At 48.8% G+C, this 21472-nt stretch overlaps 1 protein-coding gene across 1 annotated transcript in view; it reads left to right on the top strand.

Annotated features, from left to right (window-relative positions):
• CNTRL (centriolin) overlaps window positions 1–21472 on the top strand; it is a 1084252-nt gene that overhangs the window by 856649 nt on the left and 206131 nt on the right. The window contains exon 36 of the mRNA XM_085613596.1: window positions 19963–20151. Within this exon, the coding sequence (XP_085469722.1) occupies window positions 19963–20151 (189 nt within the window). The remainder of the gene's footprint in view (window positions 1–19962; window positions 20152–21472) is intronic.

Genomic DNA, 21472 nt, shown 5'->3' on the forward strand with positions numbered 1-21472 from the left:
TTTTTTTTATTTTGGATAAAGTTGAGCAGCATAGTTAATATCTTCTATAAACTTATAAGCAGTTTAAAATGTTTTTTTTTAAGGGGTTTTCACCGTGCGCGCACTCCACGATTTTTTGAAAAAAAATCAAATGTTTTTTTCACCCTTCGGGGTCCTTCAGGGAAGGCTAGGGGGTCAGGAACTCTCTACCCTGCCCCCTTTTCACGTTCTCCACCTTTCTTTTTCACTGTGACACACAAAATGGCGTCCGACACTTCCTGATTTCGACCGATTCGAATGTTGACTGACATCTAACCACCAATCAAAATTACGCTCGCGCACATTTGGTGCGCGCACGGTGCGCGCATATAGATATTTATGTACTTTTAACTGCAATTTTCTCAGGAACTACTGAACAGATTGACACCATATATGCAAAAGGCACATGCCTGACCTGAGGACTACCTCTTTGCCAAATTTCAAGTAATTCTGTTCAGCCGTTCGGGCTGTACCTTCGACTAAAGGTCCTATGGGGAAATGCATGGGGAAAACGCGTTTTGGGACCCCCCTTTTTTCTCAGCCCCCGCTTGACGAATCACCCCAAGACTTTCAGGGTAGGAGCTGAGCGGAGCGCACCATTAGTTTTGAAAATTTCACGAAGATAAGTCAACCGGCGCCAAAGTTATTCAAAATAGAATTTTCAGATTTCCTATGGGAACTCGGTCCTAACTATAACTATCTACTGGCGACCGGCAGTAGATAATAAATAAATATATATATATATATATATATATATATATATATATATATATATATATATATATATATATATATATATATATATATACATACATATATATATATATATATATATATACATACATATATATACATACATATATATATTTAATATGCATATATTTCAAATATACACACATGTATATAAAATGTGCAGCCTAAACTAGGCTCAAATATACCAATACTGTGGAGAAGTGTAGCTCACTGGTTAGAGGAGGCATACCCTGAAGCAGAGATCAGGCCCGGGACCTGGGTTCGATTCCCGACGCGGCAGGGTCCAGAACCCAATTGTCCACGGACTCGATAATTCTCGCTTCGGTGCCCACTCTAAGCACGAGTTCACACTATGCAGCTCTGGGCAACAAGCCTGCTTAATCTCCACAACGGCCCCCCGCGGCGGGATGCCTGGCTTTCACCTTGGGGATGCCCAGTACGGGTTATCTTACAGGGAAAAACCAGGACGGGTTCCCAATGCAAGCGCCAAGATGCCCGTAGGGTGATAGTTGCGCTCTATAAGTACCCCAATCAATCAATCAATCAATCAATCAATACTGCATCGCAATTCTTTTTGTTTGAAATACTTAAGCACATGTAAAATAACATTTTCATGACAAAGAAAATGCACCTCTGTTAGAACTGGGGGTCTCTAGTTGGCAGAGGTAGGTACCTTTGACCAAATAGGGACCCTTGCTTCTAAGTCAGGAAAAGGGGATTACACTACTGGATAACCCCTGCTCACCCCCTTGGTAGCTTGGCACAAGCAGACAAGCTTATCTTAGGCAGTGTGTTAAGCATTTGTGAACACATACAGTAATATAGTGAAAACACTACAGATGGACACCACACAGGTTTTGTAAAAATAAGTATTCTTTATATAGACTTAACACACAACAAAAAAGACAAAAATTCACAATACTGTACTCAAAAATTGACTTAAAGGTGGTACAATTAGCTTAGTTCAAGTTGTTGGTAAATGCGACACAGTTCTCACAAAAGTACCTTGATGCGTAACGCAAAATAAACAAAAGGTTTGCAGCGTTGGAGATGCGTCGGTTCCTTGCTTCGGGGGAGACGATGCGTCGCGCCTCAATGCTTGCGCAGAGTAGGGGATGTGTCTTGATCCTTACCGGAGAGGAGGTGATGCGCAGGTTCTCGTGCTGCAGCCCGGTTACGATGCAGCAAGATGGCGCCTCGATGCGATGCAACAATCCGTTGCAATGCGATAAGATGGCGCCTTTGATGCGACGACGTCGAGATGATGAGGAACGCCCTGGCAGCCTTGCAGCGACTCTGTACTTTGGAGCAGCGACAGGCCCTGTGACAAGCTTCTCCGATGATGCGACGGCGACCCTCCCGGTTGCGACGCGTTTCTCCGGTGATGCGACAGCAGACACCTGCGATGAAGACACGCTTCTGGGAGATGCGGCGGCGGCACGCTTCTCCGGCGATGCGATGACTACAGCTGCGGCGGCGACATGCTTCTTCTAGTTGCCTCGCGCTTCCAGCTCCCAGCGACACGCAGGCTTCTGCAGATAGAATTCCCAGCAAGGAAATTCAGAGGGGAGCTGGTGGTGCAGTCTGTTGTCCCTGAGACTTCAGCTGGAGGCAAGCACAGGTTCAAGCCCTTCAAGAAATATTCTACAAGATGATGAAGTACACACAAAGTTCCTTCTCCTCTCCTTGGCACTGAAGACACCACTGTAGGCCAACCCAGCAACACAGCACTCTGGCAGGGGGCAGTCCACTCCTACAGCTTCCTTTGGTTCTTCTCCTTTTTTTTTTTTCGTTTGGGAGCTCCTTTATTTCATGCACATTTAGAATTTAAGATGAGAAACTTCATTTACTTGGATATCCTGCACAGGAGAGTGAATGATTCTAACCCTGCCATCTTCCGTTGTATGTCTCCCAGTCCATGCACATTCTATGAGCTAGGTAAACACTCTAGTTCTTTATTTTTATTGTTTGCTCAGGTACTAAGATATATCAACGCAGCAAAACAATATATATAGCATACATCAAAAGTGCATGTAATGTATAGTTCTTTATTAGAAGCCTGTAATCTTCACAGATATCTGTTAGAATAAGGCAGATGTGTATTCATACTGTAAACTGCAGCATTTCAATAGTGTATAGCTGTCCAAATTACAAATGTAATTGGTCAAGCTTCAAATTATAACAGTTTTGAAGTAACACAATGGTATCTCACATTATGACTGGAACACATTGGCAGCATAGCTTAGCTTCATCACTGGGAGCATAATGATATCCTTTTTTTTTTCCCCCCAAAAAAACTTTATTCAGCATTTAATCACAATACACAGCATAGTGCCTTCAACCACAAATGGCCGGCAGCGTGGTGGCAGATAGGAAGGCAATGGTGTACACAGCGGTTCGCCTACAACCCGCTAGGGGCCGGCCGCGTTGCAGTGTTATCAATAGGTAAGATGATAGCTCAAAAGGGACTCTCGTCCTGTTGTTTATTATTGGAACTTTCAGTTAACAGCTGTGACATACCCCGTGTACACACTGTGCAGAGGCAAAAACACATGGTGCAACATTATCACATCACATTTCCCAGGGGTGCAATATATCCCATTTTATTACGTAATCCAACAATGCCAGAGGAACACAGAGGGAGAATCCGCACCATCACCCCCCTCCAGCATCCCCAGAAGAGGCTACTCTGAATCCGGGAAGCCATATCCCCCATCTGTTGAAGTGTGGACAAACCTTATATGAATGCGATGGAGGATCAGCCCAAACCCGATCCCGACCCCATGCACTACCGCTCAAGCAGGGTGTCCCAAGTGGGCGTGGCGCTATAGGATCTATCTAATACAGCTATGTGATGATGTGTTATGATAGGGGGTGTGATAACAGGTAAGTCGTGAGAGGGCCCCATATATCCACCGGTCGAGACGCTGTGGGCAGAAGCTCCGCATATTGGAGCAGCGTTTCTTGACACTGTACCATGTCTCTGATCCAGTCTTTGAATTTCGGGGCTCTGCCCCTCCCCCACCTGCAAGCTATCAGTCTCTTGGCTATAAGAAAGGCGACTGTGGCGAATCTGCGGACAGGTTTCCTAACAGTTTTTGTGTAACCCAACAGTGCCTGCACTGGAGATGGCGTCAATGGTTTATCTATCATCTCCGAGATGCTCGAATATACCCGACTCCAATAGTCGGCAACCTCCCGGCATCCCCATGCTACATGCAAAAAGTCCGCCGCAGGCGCGTGGCATCGCCAGCAAAGGTCGTCCTCCCGGAGACATATCCTGTGCATACGGGCTGGAGTACAATAGAGTCTATGTAGGAACTTATAGTGAATGACCCTGAATCTGCTGCTGGAAGAAATTTGTTCGGTTTGTAAACAGCAGAAGTTCCAGAGTTCGTCTGTAATGGGCTCTCCCAACTCCCCCTCCCAGCCAGCGCGCGCCCTGCAAGGCCCTGGCTCCGGTGTGGTGTGCAGTGAGTGATAGAGGTTCGATACCGCATGTGCAGGGGTAGCAGCTTTGAGCAACTGATGTAGAGGGTCTAGTGTGGGCGGCTCGGCCGGAAACTCCTCCGTCAGCGCTCGAATCCCACTACGAAGTCTAATGTAAAGAAATGTATCCATGGGAGTGGGTGTGAGGTCGGCGAACATGTGTGTCTGCGACCTAAAGCGGCCGTCCCGATAAAGGTCTCCCCATGTCTTGATGTTGAGTTTGATCATAAAGTTCTTAAATATTTGTTCCTGCAGAAGGGGTAGTATGGGATGGTTCGCCAAGGGAAGCAGCGGAGAGTATGCTAATGTCGTGTGAGTTTTATTCGCAATATGGCGCCATGCTAGGACCGTGCTGGAAACTGTTGTAGTATCTGCAGTAGGTGTTTCGGGCTCGCTAAATAAGGCGCCCTCCAACGGGATCGGGTCCGCCAGCCAATGCTCCACCGCTATCTGAGGCAGGAAGGGCGTGGGGCGAATCCAATAATGCACATATTGGGCCTGAGCACTGTAATAATAAAGTTCGAACTCCGGTAGATCAAAGCCACCTTCTGCGAATGGACGAGTCAAGATGTCCCAGCTCAGTCGTGGCCACTTTCCCCCCCAGACCAGTCGGATAAGTTCAGAACGCAAAAGTTTAAAAAAGGACTTGCCCGGATAGTATGGGATATTTAGGAAGAGGTACAGGAGTTTAGGTAGAACTACCATCTTAATGAGGGATGCGCGTCCTGCAAATGAGAGCGGCAGCGTGATCCATCTGGTCACGCAAGTTTGTATGTGGTCAAAAGCACGGCCATAATTCAGCCGCATCAGTTCGTCCCGGTCTCGAGTGAGGAATATGCCCAGATAGCGGACCTCATCTGTTCCCCAACGCAGTGGATAATCGAGGGGGAATGGCTGGGCCGCTGTAGTGAGCGGAAAGATAGTGGACTTTCCCCAGTTAATTTGAATACCCGACATGCCTGCAAAACGAATGAATTCCATCAGAATGGGGTTGAGGTTAGTAGCGGGATCGCGTATGTATAGCGTTATGTCATCCGCGTAAAGGGATATAAGGACCTCCCGCTGTAGGCAGCGTAGAGCCTTGTCCCGGTGGTGTTGCCGGAGTCTGGCCGCCAGCGGCTCCATTGCTATGGCGAACAGCAACGGAGATAAGGGGCACCCCTGACGCGTGCCCCTCGATATAGCAAAGGCGTCAGATATCCGACCATTTACCCCAACGCGAGCAACTGGCTGACGATAAAGTATATCTAACCACTGCTTGAAACCTATTGGCATCCCCATGTTTCGTAGAATACATTGGAGATAGTCCCATTCTAACGAATCAAAGGCCTTGGTGGCGTCTAAAAAGACCGCCACCAACGGCAAGTCAGGGTCTACATTTTGCAATATGGATAAAAGCGTACGAAGGTTGTATGAGGTAGCCCTGCCGGGGACGAAACCCGCCTGATCCGACAGCACCAACCCCCCCAGTAACAACTGCAATCGATTAGCCAAAACCTTGGTCAGAATTTTCGCATCACAGTTGATTAGGGAGAGGGGACGGTAGGAATCACATGTGGGCGGTTTACCGGGTTTTAGAAGAGAGATGATTAGAGCCTCCTGCACGGATGGGGGAAGTATTCCGGACTCATGTGCCTCAAGATAGACCTCTCGAAGCACCGGTGCCAGGATATCTGCATATGCCTTGTAAAAGTCCATGGGCATCCCGTCCAGCCCGGGGGCCTTCCCGGGTGCCATCTGATTGATCGCATCCCTAATTTCATCTAGACTTACGGGTTCAGCCAGGAACTCTCTGTGTCGGTCCGGAAGCCACCCCAAGGTGAGTTCCCTCAGGTAGTCATCCATATCTAGGTCCCCCACTCTAGTAGTAGAGTAGAGTGCGGAATAGTGTTTAATGAAAGCGTCTAGGATCGACCGTGTGTCTCGTAAGGGTACCCCTCCGTCTCCCTCCAGCTCCAATACGAAATTTGAGCCACGCTGGGGGCGAACCACTCCCGCCAAGAACCTCCCGGGTCGCTCTCCCTCCCCGTAAGCCCTAGCCCTGAAGTGTTTACCTCGGAATTTTACCTCTCTGTCAGCGGTGGAAGTATACTCAGACAGCGCCTCTCGGTACCGCGCCTGGGCGGCGGAGTCAGCGGCATAGTCCGGCTGAGTTTCTAGTATACGCAGTGTGTTTTCCAATGTATGTAAGGTATTGCGTAAGACCCGCAATACACCGGAGCCTTTAGAGATACAAATGCCACGTACCGTGACCTTTAGTGCCTCCCACAGTGTGGCCACCCGCTCCACTGATCCCTTATTATGCGAAAGAAAATCTTCAATGTCCTGGCGTAGTTCAGATCGGAATAGCTCATCAAGTAGTATGTTGTGTTGGAGGCGCCAGGCGGGGGGTCTCCCCAATATGTCTGGTAAACGGAACCTGGTCAGTACCGGGGAGTGGTCAGAGAACGTGAGACCCACATGTTGTGCCGCAGCTATGGAGGGGGCCAACCCCCGAGACACCAAGATGTAGTCTAGTCTAGCCCAAGTGGCGTGAGCCGAGTTCCAATGTGTGCCCTCCATACTAGTCGGGTGCAAGTGACGCCATGCATCCACTACCTCCTGAGTGTCGCAAATGTCCCGCAGGTATCTGTGGGTGTTGGTGTAATGTTGTGTAGAAGGGTTGGGCCTATCCAAGGCCGGGTTAAGTACCTCATTGAAGTCCCCTCCCCATATGAGATGTGTTGATCCCACCTCCCTGATCTTGTTCCAGAGGGCAATGAAGCTACTCGGGTCATCACAATTAGGGCCATAGGAGCATGCTAAGGCGATGCTGTCAGCACCCATCCTTCCCCAAGTTATGCAATACCGTCCCTCCCGGTCGGCTGCGTCTCCCATGGGAGTATAGGGGACATTCTTTTTTATCAAAATAGCAGTGCCTCTTGCATAAGACGAGTATGATGCGAAGACCGAATGCGCCGCCCACCGGGCGGCAAAGCCGCCTCTGCGTTGGGGATCTATATGGGTCTCCTGCAGGAATACGATATTGACATTAAGTCTGTCCAATGCCCCCAAGATCTGTATCCTCTTCCTCGGGTCCCCCAGACCTTTAACATTCCAAGTAATAGCGGATAGAAGGCCCCCCCCTTACTATCAAGATTCACGGCTTGGCTCATGTCTACAGCTAGAGAAACAACATATCATGGATGGCGCAGAACCATGCCTGCTGCGGTGCCATTGTATTGCGGAGGGTACAAAAGGCGAGTTGCACGATGCATTGTGACCGTATCCATGCTTCGTTCAAACAAGACATAAACAACCCCTTTAATATCACCCCCCACCCACACCGACATCCCAATCATGCCGAGCATCCCCCCCACCCCATGTCAACACAACATTCCAAACCATTATCCTGTTGGGGAATACCCAATTGGGGAACACTAGGGGTCCAGACCCGCCATCCAACTCCCCCGATATTTCACGCGCTGCCCGCTTGGGTCAGTAGCAGCGGACTGCGCGGGAGGGGGAAGGAAGTGCCAGGGCAAGATCAAGTTAAACATCAGCCGTGGGACCCTGGAAACAACCGAGCCCAATAATCGACAAGCCATCAACCCGAGGTCAGGGCACAGAGCAGAGTAAACTACGAGCAGTAAGGCCCGACGTGCGGTAAAAGCTAAGCAATGGCAGTGTAATGAAAAACAAGAATAACAGCCATACCCTCCCAGTTAGTCCAGAGCCGAGGTGGGCGAGCGGGAGCCAGCCCTCAGGCGGTGTTCGGGCAGCCTCATGAGGGCGTTTTTGGTCTTTTAGGAAGAGTTCCACTTGAGATGGGTTCTGGAATATGTGTGGCTTGCCATGGTGGACCACCCGTAAGCGCGCCGGGTACAGCATGGAATATTGAATGTCATTTTGAATTAATCGTTTCTTGACTGCCCCAAATTTACGGCGTGCCTCCTGTACCGACTGTGTGAAGTCAGGGAAGAATGATAGCGTGGTGTTTTCATACTGAACAGGCTGCTTCTCCCGTGCCAAGCGAAGCAGAGTATCGCGGTCGCTATAATTCAGAAAGCGGATGATGATTGGTCTCGGAGGGGCTCCGGGTATGGGGCGAGGCCCAGGGTGCAGTGAGCCCGCTCCATCACCAAGTGTGGGGAGAAGGCCTTTGCGCCAAAGAGGTCAGACAACAGCTTTTCCATGAAGAGTTCCATTTTGCCCACAACGGTGGATTCTGCCAGTCCAAGAAGGCGCACTTTATTTCGGCACGATCGCGCTTCCAAATCTTCATTCTTGTCGGCAATCACCTTCAGCAATCGCTCCATCTGCGATACAGTACTGGCAGTGGCCGACGCCCCATCCTCCAGCCCCGAGATCCGTTGCTCCGACTCCTTAACTCGCTCCTCTTGTTGGTCAAGACGATGTACCACAGAATCCAGCCGTCTAGACATATTGTCAATCTTTGAGTCAATGGAGGTAAGGCTAGTTTGCATGTTTAATAGGAGCGCCTTCCAATCTACCTCCTCGGCGTCTCCCACCTCCAAGTCACCATCCCCCGTCGGCGGGGTACGGGCTTTTTGCTTTTGGGACTCAAAAGGAAGCTTGGATTGCTTAGTATCCGTCTTCCCCATTATGGTAAACCATACGAACCAGCCCTCCACGCAGGAATACCAGAGCGGAACGCTCCCTCCAGAACAGCCAGAGTAAGGCGTGTGATATGATTTGTGACTAGGCCCGCGGCCCAATGCGCGTTTCGCTGACAGCCCTCTTCGTCCCCAGTGATGTGGATGGTCCTGTCACTCCCGACAGATCACTAGCTGCAATAACGACCCTTAACAACAAGATTTCGTTCGCGGTAGCGGTCCCGCCAGTGTCCACTCAACAAGGTAAGTAGTAGCTCCGCGGCGATTATCCATACAGCACCGCGGGAGGATCACCCCCCGTCAGCCCCGTGTGTCACTTTCCTCCCAGCGTGTCGTGATTCAGGATGGCTATTCGGGGGGAGCACTCCCACCCCCGCGGAGAACACTTTCGTCGCGGGCCAGCAGCGCCCCGCTCCCCGGGCCCTCAGTAGTCATAGGGAGGCCGGCAGGCGTCTGTGAGACCCTCCCCCAGCGGGGTCCCCTCTCCTGGCAGATCCCCTGTGGGTCGGGCGCACCACAGCAGCGATGGAGGGTATTCCACACTCTGATCTTAGGGGGTGCAGGCTGCAAGGAATCTCCGCCCCTCGCTCGCTCAGAGGCCTCCCAGGGCTATGCAGTGCGCGGAGGCCTACTTCTCTGGTCTCTGGGGTTTAGGGCATCCATGCAGGTGTCATCTCAGCTTAAGTCACCACTGCAGCCCGCATCCCCCGCTGTCTTACCGGCACTCCAGGCGTTCCGACGCCGCCGCAGGCAGTCCGGATATGTTAATCGCCTCCACCAGTCCCGCTCCGGCAAGGGCCGCGTCTTGCGGCCTAGCGACCACGTCCGAGCTCCGGCGTCGCGTGCACACGCACGCCGTCTTCCTCGCGTCGGAGGGCTTCAGCGCCGCCCGTGGGACTCGATAGGGCAAATATCTCCCTCGTCCCTGAACCAATTCGCTCAAAACTCGCCACAGATGTGCTCTTGCCCCTGCGGAACACTCGACACTAGGCAGCTTCCAGTTTCCAGGGTGAAGAATGGGTTTTACGGATCGTTGAAATGCCCGGCTGGCGAGAGCCTCACCGATGTGCGGCCATGACGGTCTGGCGCCCTCCAGCGCCCCCTTTGGTTCTTCTCCTTGGCAGAGGTTTCTTCTTCTTGTTCCAGAAGTGATCTAAAGTCTTAGGGGTTGGGTCCCCATATTTATACTACTTTTCTCTTTGTTCTCTGAAAGCAGAGAGGCCTTTGCCTAGTCCAAACCAGTTCTGGTCATTCCTGGAGCACTTTGTTTACCTGACTCCTTCTTTCCTTTCAAAGTGCAGGGCAGAGACATCCGAGAAATTACAGGAGGTGGAGCCAGCATTGTGGAGGGAAAGCACAGCCCTATTCAGGTCCCAGGTGCAACTCCTCCCACCCACCTACATTCAGATCTTCCTATTCAGCCCTGTGCTGACTCACCCTCTCCCCTGGAATCCCCAGCCCCTGTTACTCACAGAACCAGACACACAATACACAACCTAGCAGAGGCAGGCTTGGACAGTTAAGCAAGAAAATACCTACTTTCTAAAAGTGGTATTTTCATACACAGAATGTTAAAACCAACTTCACTAAAAAATGTATTTTATCATTCTGAGTTCAGGCATACTAAATTCGAATTTCTACCATGTTCCCTGAGTCAGTTAGGATTATAAGATGTAATAATCAAACTGCCCACTCTAGCCTATGGAGAACAGGTAGCCTTGCAATATTGAAAAACGGAAATGGCTGTAATTCACTATTAGGACATGCCCCACAAACCAGGGCATGTCCTACCTTATACTTACAATGCACCCTGCCCTGGGGCCTACCATATGGGTGTCTGATATGAAGATAAGGGAAGGTTTAGGGACTGGAAAGTGGGTGCTCTTGGTCAGTCAGCATGGCAGTACCCGACTGCACATAGGCTCTGCAATGGCAGACCGAAGACACACTTTACAAGCTGCTTCTGTGGGTGGCACAACCAGTGCTGCAAGCCCACCAGCAGCATTTGATTTACAAGCCCTGGGCACACATGGTGCACTGTACTAGGGTCTGACAAGTAAATCAAATAATCCAATCATGGAGTCACTAATCATTACATCAATTTAACATAGGGAGCACTTGCACTGTGCACTGAATAGCAGTGGCACAGTGCCCAAAGCATCTAAACCAGCAAAACATATCAAAAACAGAGGAGGCAATCAGAAAAAAAGGAAGGGAGGCTCACGCCAATGGTACCAGGTCTAACAACCTCCAACTAGTTTTTGAACATAGCATTTATTTTCAAAGGTAAAAAGGCAAGGTGATAGCAGGCAGATTAGCCTAGAATGCTGCATATAGAACTCTCATAAAAAACTGGCCTTTAAGACCTCAAGGACCTCCAGGCTCCCATCATGCCCCACAGGTGACAGTTAGGTCAGTTATTTTTTCCGGCTTCTTTTGTGAGGATCCTGGAGCTTGGAGCTCATCAGTTATTGTTTTTTGTCACTAATTGATCTTTTCCGGTGAGATTTTCTGTCTACATTCAACGTTTTTAGTACTTATTGTACTATTCTCATAATTGTTTCGGACTTTGCAGTGTATTTTTCCTGTCAGAATGCTCGCCTTATTTAATACGTGCCCTTCCTGTGGGAAGGAAATGGCAAAGTCTGACCCACACTCGGTCTGTATTGTGTCTACCATCTACACGCAGGCCTGACAAGTGCTACTACTGCCAACACTTTTCAAGAAGAAACCTTCGTGAGAGGTTGAAGATAAAGCTTCATGCTATGCAGGAGAGAGGAAAATCCACAAGTGGCAAGGAAGGACATTACTCTAAAGAGCCCTCCTCTCAAAGAAGACCAGAGCACAAGAAAAAAGGTGAAAAACAAAGACATCGGTCAAATTCGCGTTTGAGGGAAAGATCGACGTCGAGAATACCCTTGTGCTCTTCTTCAGTTTCGAAATCCCTGACGCCAAGACCGACGTCGAAGACTTTCGCCGTCGAAGGGGGTTAATACAGGTACTGATAAGACCTCTCACCGACTGACAGCGACACGCTCTCGCAGGCGGTCCGAGTCAGGCTCACCTAGGATGGTGGAAGGCAGACTCTCAACATCGAAGACACATCGGCAACAGGTAAGGTTGCCGTCGAGAACCTCGGTTCCGACGTCGAGAACACCACTGACGTCGAAGGTACATAGAACATCGACGCCAAGCCCGGCACGCACTCATAGCTGTTCGTCTGCTTCGCCGATGATGGCAGGGCGAGCATCACCGTCGAGGAGGTCAACAGTAAGAAAGTCACCTCCGACGTCGAGAAAAAGGTTCGCTCCGATGTCAAGAAGGTCACCGGCGGGGTCAGTGTCAAGGAGGTCAGCGTTGAGAAGGTCAGCGTCGAGGAGGTCGACGTCGAGGCCTATTTCCACTCATAGGTCTCCACTGGCCAAGGGGCTGAGAACAGATCGAGTCACCAGTGTTGACGTCGAGGGATCTGTCGAGGGCGATCCATGATCTGACTGGTAAAGAGCTGGCTTTGAGGGATGCGTCATCCTCTCCAGAACTGCATATTGTCCAGGTAAAGTCGAGGGCTCTTTGGTTCCAGTGCACCATACACCTCCGACTAACCTCTCACCAAGATGGTTGGAGAGTGTAAGGAAATAAAAGATGCAGAAAACTACCCCTGGTTCAGACTACTCGCAAATATACTCGCCTTCGTCTGGCAGGCAAGTGCGACATACTACACCTTAGAAGTCCACAGCATCGAAGAGAAACAGATCAAGATCTCCCCTTAGTCATCCCAGGTCTAGGCACAGTTCAACCAGAGAGCGAAGACACAGGCCTTCTTCATGGTTTCCGGAATCATCATCATCAAATGCTGATTACTCTCCGACTCTGTCATCCACTCCCCCAGCTAGAGTGTGGCCAGTGGATGATATTACATTTAACGAGGTGTTGTGTAGAGGGGCTTTGAAGCTCAACATTGAAATGCCTACAGCTGTTCCATCAACATCTGTAATTTTTGAGACTGCATCACAGGTTTCCCACTAGACCTCTTCTCCCCTTGGTGCCTGGCTTGCTAGAACCGTCTCTCCACACTTTCCTGACACCGGCTTCGGTGGGAGTGGCACCATTGAGGATATTAAAAAAAGTACAGGGCTCCAGAGCAGGACCCTCTTTTTCTGAGGTCTGACCCACCACCAGACTCTATCAATCTATCGGCTGCAAGGAAAGGTCACACGGGGCCCTCATCATCTACTGTTCCCCCAGACAAAGACAGCAAAGCCATTGGAAAGAGAATGTGCAACACCTCTGCCTATTTTATGACGGTGGCAAGCGCATCTCCTCTACTAGGATGTTATGACCGCTCGCTATGGGACTCCCTCTCACGCTTTACAGAAAAATTGCCAAAGGAAGATCGCCAAGATTTTCAGGAGATTCTGCACCACGGAGGTCTTTTGGGGAATCAGGTCATCAGCGCGGCAGCGGATGCCTCAGACCTTGCTGTCTATGGCTATTCATGTGGCATTTGTGCTAGGAGATCCTCATGGCTGAGACTCACAGGACGGAAACCGGAGGCCCAACATAGAATACTTAACCTCCCCTTCAGGGGTACATCTTGGCTCTCATGCGGGCGATGAGATGCCAAGGATGAAATCCGAGTCGAATACCTTGAAGGCGGTTGGTTTGGAGAAAATGAAGGAAGTTCGACACCGTTACCGACCCTGTGATCGTCGTCAGTACCAGCATAGGGTTCAAACCCCTCATTTGTCCTCGCAGCACCACCATGCGAGATCGCATTTCCATCAGGCGACGGCCTGGTAGAGGAAGAGGGGGCTCTAGACAAACCATTCCTACTGCAAAACAACAATCTAAGCAGACTAATCTAATCCAGACCCCTGTCTCCGGAGGTTCAAGGAATTTGGAAATGGCTACTGGCGAGGAAGATGTCTTTATCTGCAGTCCTCCTTCCAGGCTCCCTCAATACACAGGTCGGACGACCTAAGCTGAAACTGCGTCGAAGCACACGACTGGGTGCTGAAAGACGAAATAGCACAAAACATTTTTCGGACATGGGGTTCTCCAGACATCGACTTATTCGCAGACGCAGCAAACACAAAATGCTGCTCCTTCGCTTCCAGGTACAATCCATGCTCCAGGGGAAATGCAATGTTGATCGACTGGTCAGAGAAATTACTTTACGTCTTTCCCCCAGTCCCTCTCATACCACTGGTGATCAACAAGCTCTACAAATCCAGGACAAAAATGATCCTGATCGCACCAGAGTGGCCTCACCAGTGGTGGTACACAGACCTGTTACACCTATCCAAGACACAGCAGAGGAGGTTGCCATGCCTTCCGGATCTGCTAACTAGGTCAGGAGGGAAGGTTTTCCATCCCAACCTCCCGTCATTGAGATTGACAGCATGGCTCCTGAGGTCTTACAATATGGTCACTTAGGCTTCTTGCAAGACTGTATGCAGATCTTAAAGGAAGCGAGAAGGCCTTTGACGAGAAAGTCATATGCTTTCAAATGGAAGCATTTCTATTTATGGTGTACAGATAATGGACCTGTTCAGGAGATATGCAAAGCAGCTACATGGCGGTCGGTTCACACCTTTGCCCGCCATTACTGCCTAGATTCTGCAAGCGGATGCTCAGTTTGGGCAAGCATTTGTTAAAATCTTATTACCATACCTAATTATATTGTGACTTTTAACAATTCATTTGTTCAATACATTTCAGTGTTTTAATCCGATTAAAATGGAGCATATGGGGTCATGGCCTGATGGGCAAAATTACCCCCAGTCGCATCGGTGACTGCCGCTGAGGTGGGGAGCACTGGAGAGTGGCTGGACCTGCTGGTGTCTCCTGTGGCAGACAGGGGTGGCAAGAGACAGTACTGAGAAATCACGTGGTGCTGAGGGTAGTGACACCTTGGCGGAGACAAAAGGGCCTTTGGAACATGGCGGGGTTCTCCGTGCTGTGCCTGCTGCTTTGGGTCCAGTTTTGGCACCTCCTGTGTCCAGCCTATGGGTTGCGGGCTTAGCGCTGTACTAAGCCCGCAGAACACAGAATTCATCTACAACAGTACGGCCCTGACTGTAGAGAGCCGCGTTGTGCAGACCGTGGGCATTGTTGCGTCTGAGATGCCTATCATTTATAATCAAAAGATGAGAGGCAGAGTAGTAGTAGAAGTTTATATCGGCGGCAGCAGCAATACCGCCGCAATAAGTGGATTGGAAGTACGCCCCTCCTCCCCCAAGAACCTGCAGAGAACTGCGTTGACCTGTCGAAACCACAACTGGGGGATAGCATATGGGTAGTTCTGCAACTGATACAACAATTGGGGCAGGGAAAAGCGACCAGACCCTCACTTCTTTTACTCGCATTAACGCTAATATTAGGTTATGGGACCACGACAGTGCCGGATCCAGGGAGATATACACCCCCAGTTAAACCCACCCCCGGTTAGCGTCACTCCACGGTACCTGCAATGCCACAAATGGGGAACACTATGGATTTCAAGGCGTTCTTATATATCCCTGACGTTTCGCCGAAGATATACATGCCCCAAGGTCGCCGGATCTGTGAGGAATAATAGAACGTCATCTGCATAGAGGGCAATCCTGTCAGATAACTTCGCAGTCCACTCAAAACCCCTCATCTGGCCGTCCATCCTGACCCACAGAGCCAGAGCCTCCATGGCCAGTGTGAATAATAGTGGGGAGATTAGACACCCCATTCTCGTACCCCTGCGGATCGAGACTGGATCAGACACAGCACCCTCAATTCTAACCGTTTCTTACATGTCAGTATATAACAATCGGACATAGGAAAGGAATTTGAGACCTAAATTCAATCTCAGAAGAAGGATAAAAGGATAATCCCAGCTGACTGAGCCAAATGCTTTGTATACGTTCACTAGAACCACTGCCGCTGGTTTCCCCAGTCGATCTGCAAGAGCTAAGGCGTTATGGACTGATATTAATGCACATGACTCGGTTTGGCATGAAGCCTGTCTGGTCAGGGTGGACAAAGTCTGAAATGTGTTTCATCAGCCTATTGGGCAATGTTTTGGCAAGGAGTCTCACCTCCATGTGAGGGAAATTGGGTGAGAGGAGATGTGCTCCTCCGGCGCACGTCCTAGCTTAGGAAAGACTACAAGTTTAGCATATCTCCAGTCCTGCGGAAGCGATGCTCCCTCAAGTGTGGAGTGAATCACCCCCAAGAGAGGCCTAAATGCTTTAAAGAATTTACACTTGAATCCATTATGGCCCGAGGTCTTCTCAGTCTGCAGCCTCGCTAGGGTCAAGGAAAGCTCCTCTTCTGTATCACCTCCACCAATTGAGCCTGCGAAGTGTCCGCAAAGGGCCGAAGAGGTAGGGCTTCCACAAATTCAACAATTTGATCAAAGCTGATGTCTCTCTACAGGCATACATCTCCCTGCAGTGAGTGGCAAAACTCCGGGCCACCTTACTGGTGCCCGACAGCATCTGTTCCTGCCCATCGAGAATTACCGTTATAGAGGTGGAACAATGGGTGGTTTGACACAACCTATGCAGCATCCTACCTGATTTGTCTCCCCATTGATATATGCAGCTCTGCGCTGCCTGCCATGCCTGATTACCTTCTTCTAGTAGTAACTATGAGTACTGTTGCTGAGCAAGGCCCGACTGGTGCTGCACACTCCCACCATCAACTTGACGGCCACACACTTCAAGCATCTGCATCAGCACCTCAAGGTCTACAAAGTCTTGTGCTCTATGTCTACGCTTCCCGGAGCAATAGCTGATGTTTATCTTTCGGATCATCATCTTAAGAGCCCCCCATAAAATTGCTTCAGAAGCCGCAGTGTCTGTATTGAGTATTCTTCAATGGCGCGATTAATAAGTGTTTTGTATGCAGGATTCCACAGATACCACAGCGAGAGGTGCCAGTGAAAGGCAAGTCTCTTGAGCCCCACGTGAAGTCTGAGGGCCACCGGGGAGTGATCAGAAACCCCCCGTCTAGTATGTCAACATTGAACACTCTATGGATGAATATACTGGTGATCAGGGAGTAATCCAGCCGAGATAGGGAGCAATGAAGCGCCGAGTATCATGTTTACCCAGTACCATTAGGATGATATGTTCTCCCGGCATCAACCAACCCAAATGCAGACGTTAGGGAGGTAAGCTTTAACCTACGCGTCTCCGCTACACCACTGTGAGTTCCCACCTATCTACTTGAGGATTCATCACATAATTCTAGTGCCCTCCGATCACTGAGGGGACTCCAGGCCTATCTCCCCACAAGCATATCACCAGGTCTACAAAGGTCTGTCCAGCGAACGAGGGCCTATATATACTGCCAAAACGTGAGAGATTCACTGTATAAGGTGCCTGTTACTATTGTGTATCTGCCATGACCGTCTATCCAAGTTTTGGTTACGTTTGGGAACGTTATGCTGAATCAATATACTAGTACCTCTTGATCCCCTTGTGAATCTGGAGTAGAATGCCTAGCGTAGCCATATCTGGCAAGGCAAAGGACCTTAGTGCCAAGAAGGTGTGTCTCCTGTAAGAGTAATATGTCTGTCCCCCATTCTCTTGGCATGCTTCAAGCCCGCTCCTCATTTAATCTTATCAAGAACCCCCAGCAAATTCCACAAAACTATGTGGAGGTGAGCCATGGGGCAGATAGTTCTGGTGTCATTCATCGGTGACTATGGTGGATGAATCTGGGTCTCTGCATATAGACTCGAGAAAGAGTGTGCACTGGATCTGTGCGACGCAGCTGGAAAATCATACAACATCCCCCATTGCTCCCCAACTTCAACAAACTAGAAGTATCTGTTGCGGAAGAAGCCAGCTCAGAACCCCAATGGGGTGCACCAGGTGAGTACTCCCAATGGATCCCCATTCCCAACTAAGAAGTTCCACTAGAGATAATTAGACCTGTGGCTCTATGGGTCACAGTCATATGCATTATGTCCCACACTGTAAAGCATGCAAGAGTTACCAAATACACACATGTTACCAGAGACACAGCATAGTTCAAACATTCGGAAAGAAGTATGGGCCTCACAGGGAAGCCAGGTCTGGGCTAGGATGCTTCATCACATTGTGTGTTCCGCCAGGAGGATCTAGATCTCTTGCATTGTTTCACTGTGGACTTTGCAGTGCCATTCCTCCTGTCACCCTGAGATGAGTCTGAGTCCATAAGAGGCAGGTTATGAGGCCTCGGTGTCACTGACTCATCCGCCCAACCGAACTCATCCTCTGGAGATCGAAGAACAGGGATTCTGAGTTGAAGACCACCCTCAGGCGTGACGGGTATAGCGTCATATACTGTATGTTTAGGTCTCATAGGCGTTGCTTGGCCGTCGTGAAGGATTGATGCTGCTGTTGCACCATTTTTCAAATAGTCAGAGAATATCATGATGTGCTGGGATTGGTAGGTGATCTCATCCTGACTCGTGCATGTTTAAGGAATTGCATCCCTGTCTATATAGTATAGGATTCTGCAATCACTGGTCGACGCCTAGCCCAAGGGGGTGGCTGGGTAGGGGGGTTCTTCACTAGTGCCCTGTGAGCCCTCTCCACCACAGAGCACAGAGTGACTCTGTGGGTACAAATGATTGGAGCCATTGTGTCAGGAACTTGTCCATGGATGAACCCTTGCATCGTTCTGGGAAGCTGACACACTGTAGACTGCTGCGGTGGGTGCAGACCTTGGCATCCTCCACTTGTGCTGCCAGCTCTTTCGACACAACCATGAGAGCAGTCACTTTTTGTTGGAGTGTCACAACTGAGTCCTCAACACTAGACACTCTGGTCTCTGCCTCCACGATCCTTTCCGTTGCATTACTAAGAATATCGCGAAATAAGGTGACTACACCACTGCCAATCCAAGGCACCACACCCCAAGTACTGCTCAGAGCAGGCCCAACAATGTCCAGGCCCAGGAAATGCACACTGCAGGTGCTGGCTAGCCCACAAGGTCGTGCGCCGCTACAGTCCAAGGCCTGGATATTCAGCACCCTCCTGGACGCAGGCTCGATGTGCAGGGGAGAGGCACGGGGGCACCTTCGCAGCCCAGTGCGGCCCGGAACACCACAGTCGAACAGGACCTCCCGGCGCCCCCTAGTTCCCAAGGGCCAGGCCCGCAGTCCCAGGCCCCAGCCTACACCTGCAGCCCGCCTATTCACTTACAATCCAAGCTGGGTTTTCAGGAGTGCTTCCAGACTGGGCCACCAAACCCTGCTGGAGCACAGCGTCAAGCCTCCGCCGACAATTTTGGGGGTTAGGCAGCTGAAGATACAAAGATTTTAAAAGGTTTGGAACACACTGAGAAAACACCACTGAAATTCACAAAACAATAAGACTGAAAACAGGACAGCCTAATGATACTTCCTCCAATTCTGAATTCTTTAGTTCCTACAGCTCACATTCTGTGGAATTCTGGGAGTGGTAGAGCATCTAAAGTGTTCCATTCCACCTTGATGAGGCCTCAAGCAAATCACATGAGGAGAATAGTTTCTATTCCTGTATGGTCACAAGTCAAAGGATTCCAATGACATCCACTTTCCCATTTGATATAATAAGAGGAAAATTAAAAATATCAAACTTCAAAAGCCACTGGCATCTCACAGTACTTTACACTGAACTAGGTTCAACTGCAAGTGAGTTCACTAAGTGCACTTTAGTGGTAGCTAATCATCTCACAAAGGTCAGAGCAGGCAACACTCATCTTTAAAAAAGACTCGCTCATAGAATCTCCTTTGCAGGAGGTAACTCTTTTGGTAATGCTAGGTAGTCCCCCTTGGTGATATTTACATCATCAGTAATTGAAAACAACAGGTTTACATTTTTCCTGACTGGTTCCTTTTTGAAATGATGGTACTAGGCTTAAAAGGGACTGAGCACTCTCCTGAAAAGCGATTCTATCTGGCTGCAGTTTTAGCACCTCTCCCTGGTAGTGTAACCGACTAGCATCTCCCTGTGTGTGACTGTTCTAGTTCTATTTCTAGCATTTTTCTCTGTGTAGTTCACTCACAGGGACCTCAGCCTGCCTGTATGTGTTAGTGATTGCTAGGCATTATAGTATTTGTGAATTTGTCTCCTAGGATTTAAACAATACCTCAAAGCGGAGAGATGAGTTGCTTGGTGACCAGGAATCGCTGAAAGACGAGATCAGTGAAAGTTTGAGGAGATACAAGCAATATCAAGAGAAGGAAGACCAGAAACAGCATCAACTTCAGCATCTTGAAAGAGCCATAGAAGAAAGGAAACATGAACTAGAATTGCAAGAAAAGGTAATAGTGATTTTAATTAGAGGTTTTTTTAGTGGTTCAGTGGTTGATTGTGTACTAAGGAGTGTAATGTCAGTAGATGTGCACTGGCATTTTAAATTTGTCTGTTTATTGTCATGGTAGCTAGACATTTATCACTCGTTTATGGATATGAAAAGTCACCCTAAACCGAGAATGCGATGGCTGTCATTGTATTAGGTGTCTCTCCAGATATATGGAAGGTGGAATTGAGCTTGATTAAGGATATATGTATTTAAGAGCTTTGTTCTACTTCTAACCAGTTTAGGTATTATAAAACAATAGCACTTTTAAGATTGTTATCATGTAATCTGTATTGTGTAATACGTTTTGCAGTACTTTTTGCGGAGATGTTTTAATTTTGTGTGCTTTTTCATTTTGTGTTCTGTTTTGTTGCCCCAAGAGACAGGGCATAATTTGTTCTACAGCTCACTTTACACTTTTTTGCTCCTACGTTTCACTCCTGCAAATTTGGTATTCCCCCTGGCTTCGCTGTAAAAAAAAAAAATGCCAGTCCTAGTGCAAAGTCCCTTTCATCTCACTTGACTCTGATCAAAACCTAGCTTGCCCCTCTGTCCTTAGAGCGGTGTTGCACTGAGTACTGCGCTTCGTGGGAAACAAAAGCAGCAAAAAGATTTATTTGGCATGAGTGAAAAAATGAAAAAGGTTATGGTTACGTTTTTTCTTGGAATTGAAAGTTATTCATGGTCTTCTTGTGAGTGGCTATCTACAGTCCCTGTTCTATGTGGCTCATTTCTTTGCACAGAACTGGACACCGCAACCAATACTCGGCGAGGCAGTAAAAACAACATCCATTTATTCATGTTTGGTGGCTTAATGACTCCTTTAAATTGCTTAGAATGGCAAAATTCAGTGGCACTCCTGTCTGAAAGTACAAATCAAATATTATTGTAACGTCCTCTTTCAATAGTACTTTATTTTACTTCAGTGAGTTTTTATTGGGATTTTTAAGAGCATAACAAGCCACAGAACATTGAACAATATAAACGTGTAGATGGCACATCCTAATGAAATAAAATTGAGAAGCTAGAGATTGCATCCTTGGCATATAATACAAGAGTGGTACGAGACTAACAACATAGTGTTGTCCTGTAGTAAATTAAAAGCAGGTTAAGTAATACGAGCAGGAGAGAACCAAATGTCTTGAAGCAAGATTTAAAAGAGTTTAAGTGTTGTGCCAAGTCTGTATAAATGGTGGAAATTGAATGGGGAAAGTGTTAAAGTAAGAAAGATCATTTTGGGGGGGAGGTTAGAGATGGACAAAGATATAAAAGTGGTATGTCTC

Source organism: Triturus cristatus, chromosome 1_2 (genome assembly GCF_964204655.1).
Source record: "Triturus cristatus chromosome 1_2, aTriCri1.1, whole genome shotgun sequence".
NCBI lineage: Eukaryota > Metazoa > Chordata > Amphibia > Caudata > Salamandridae > Triturus > Triturus cristatus.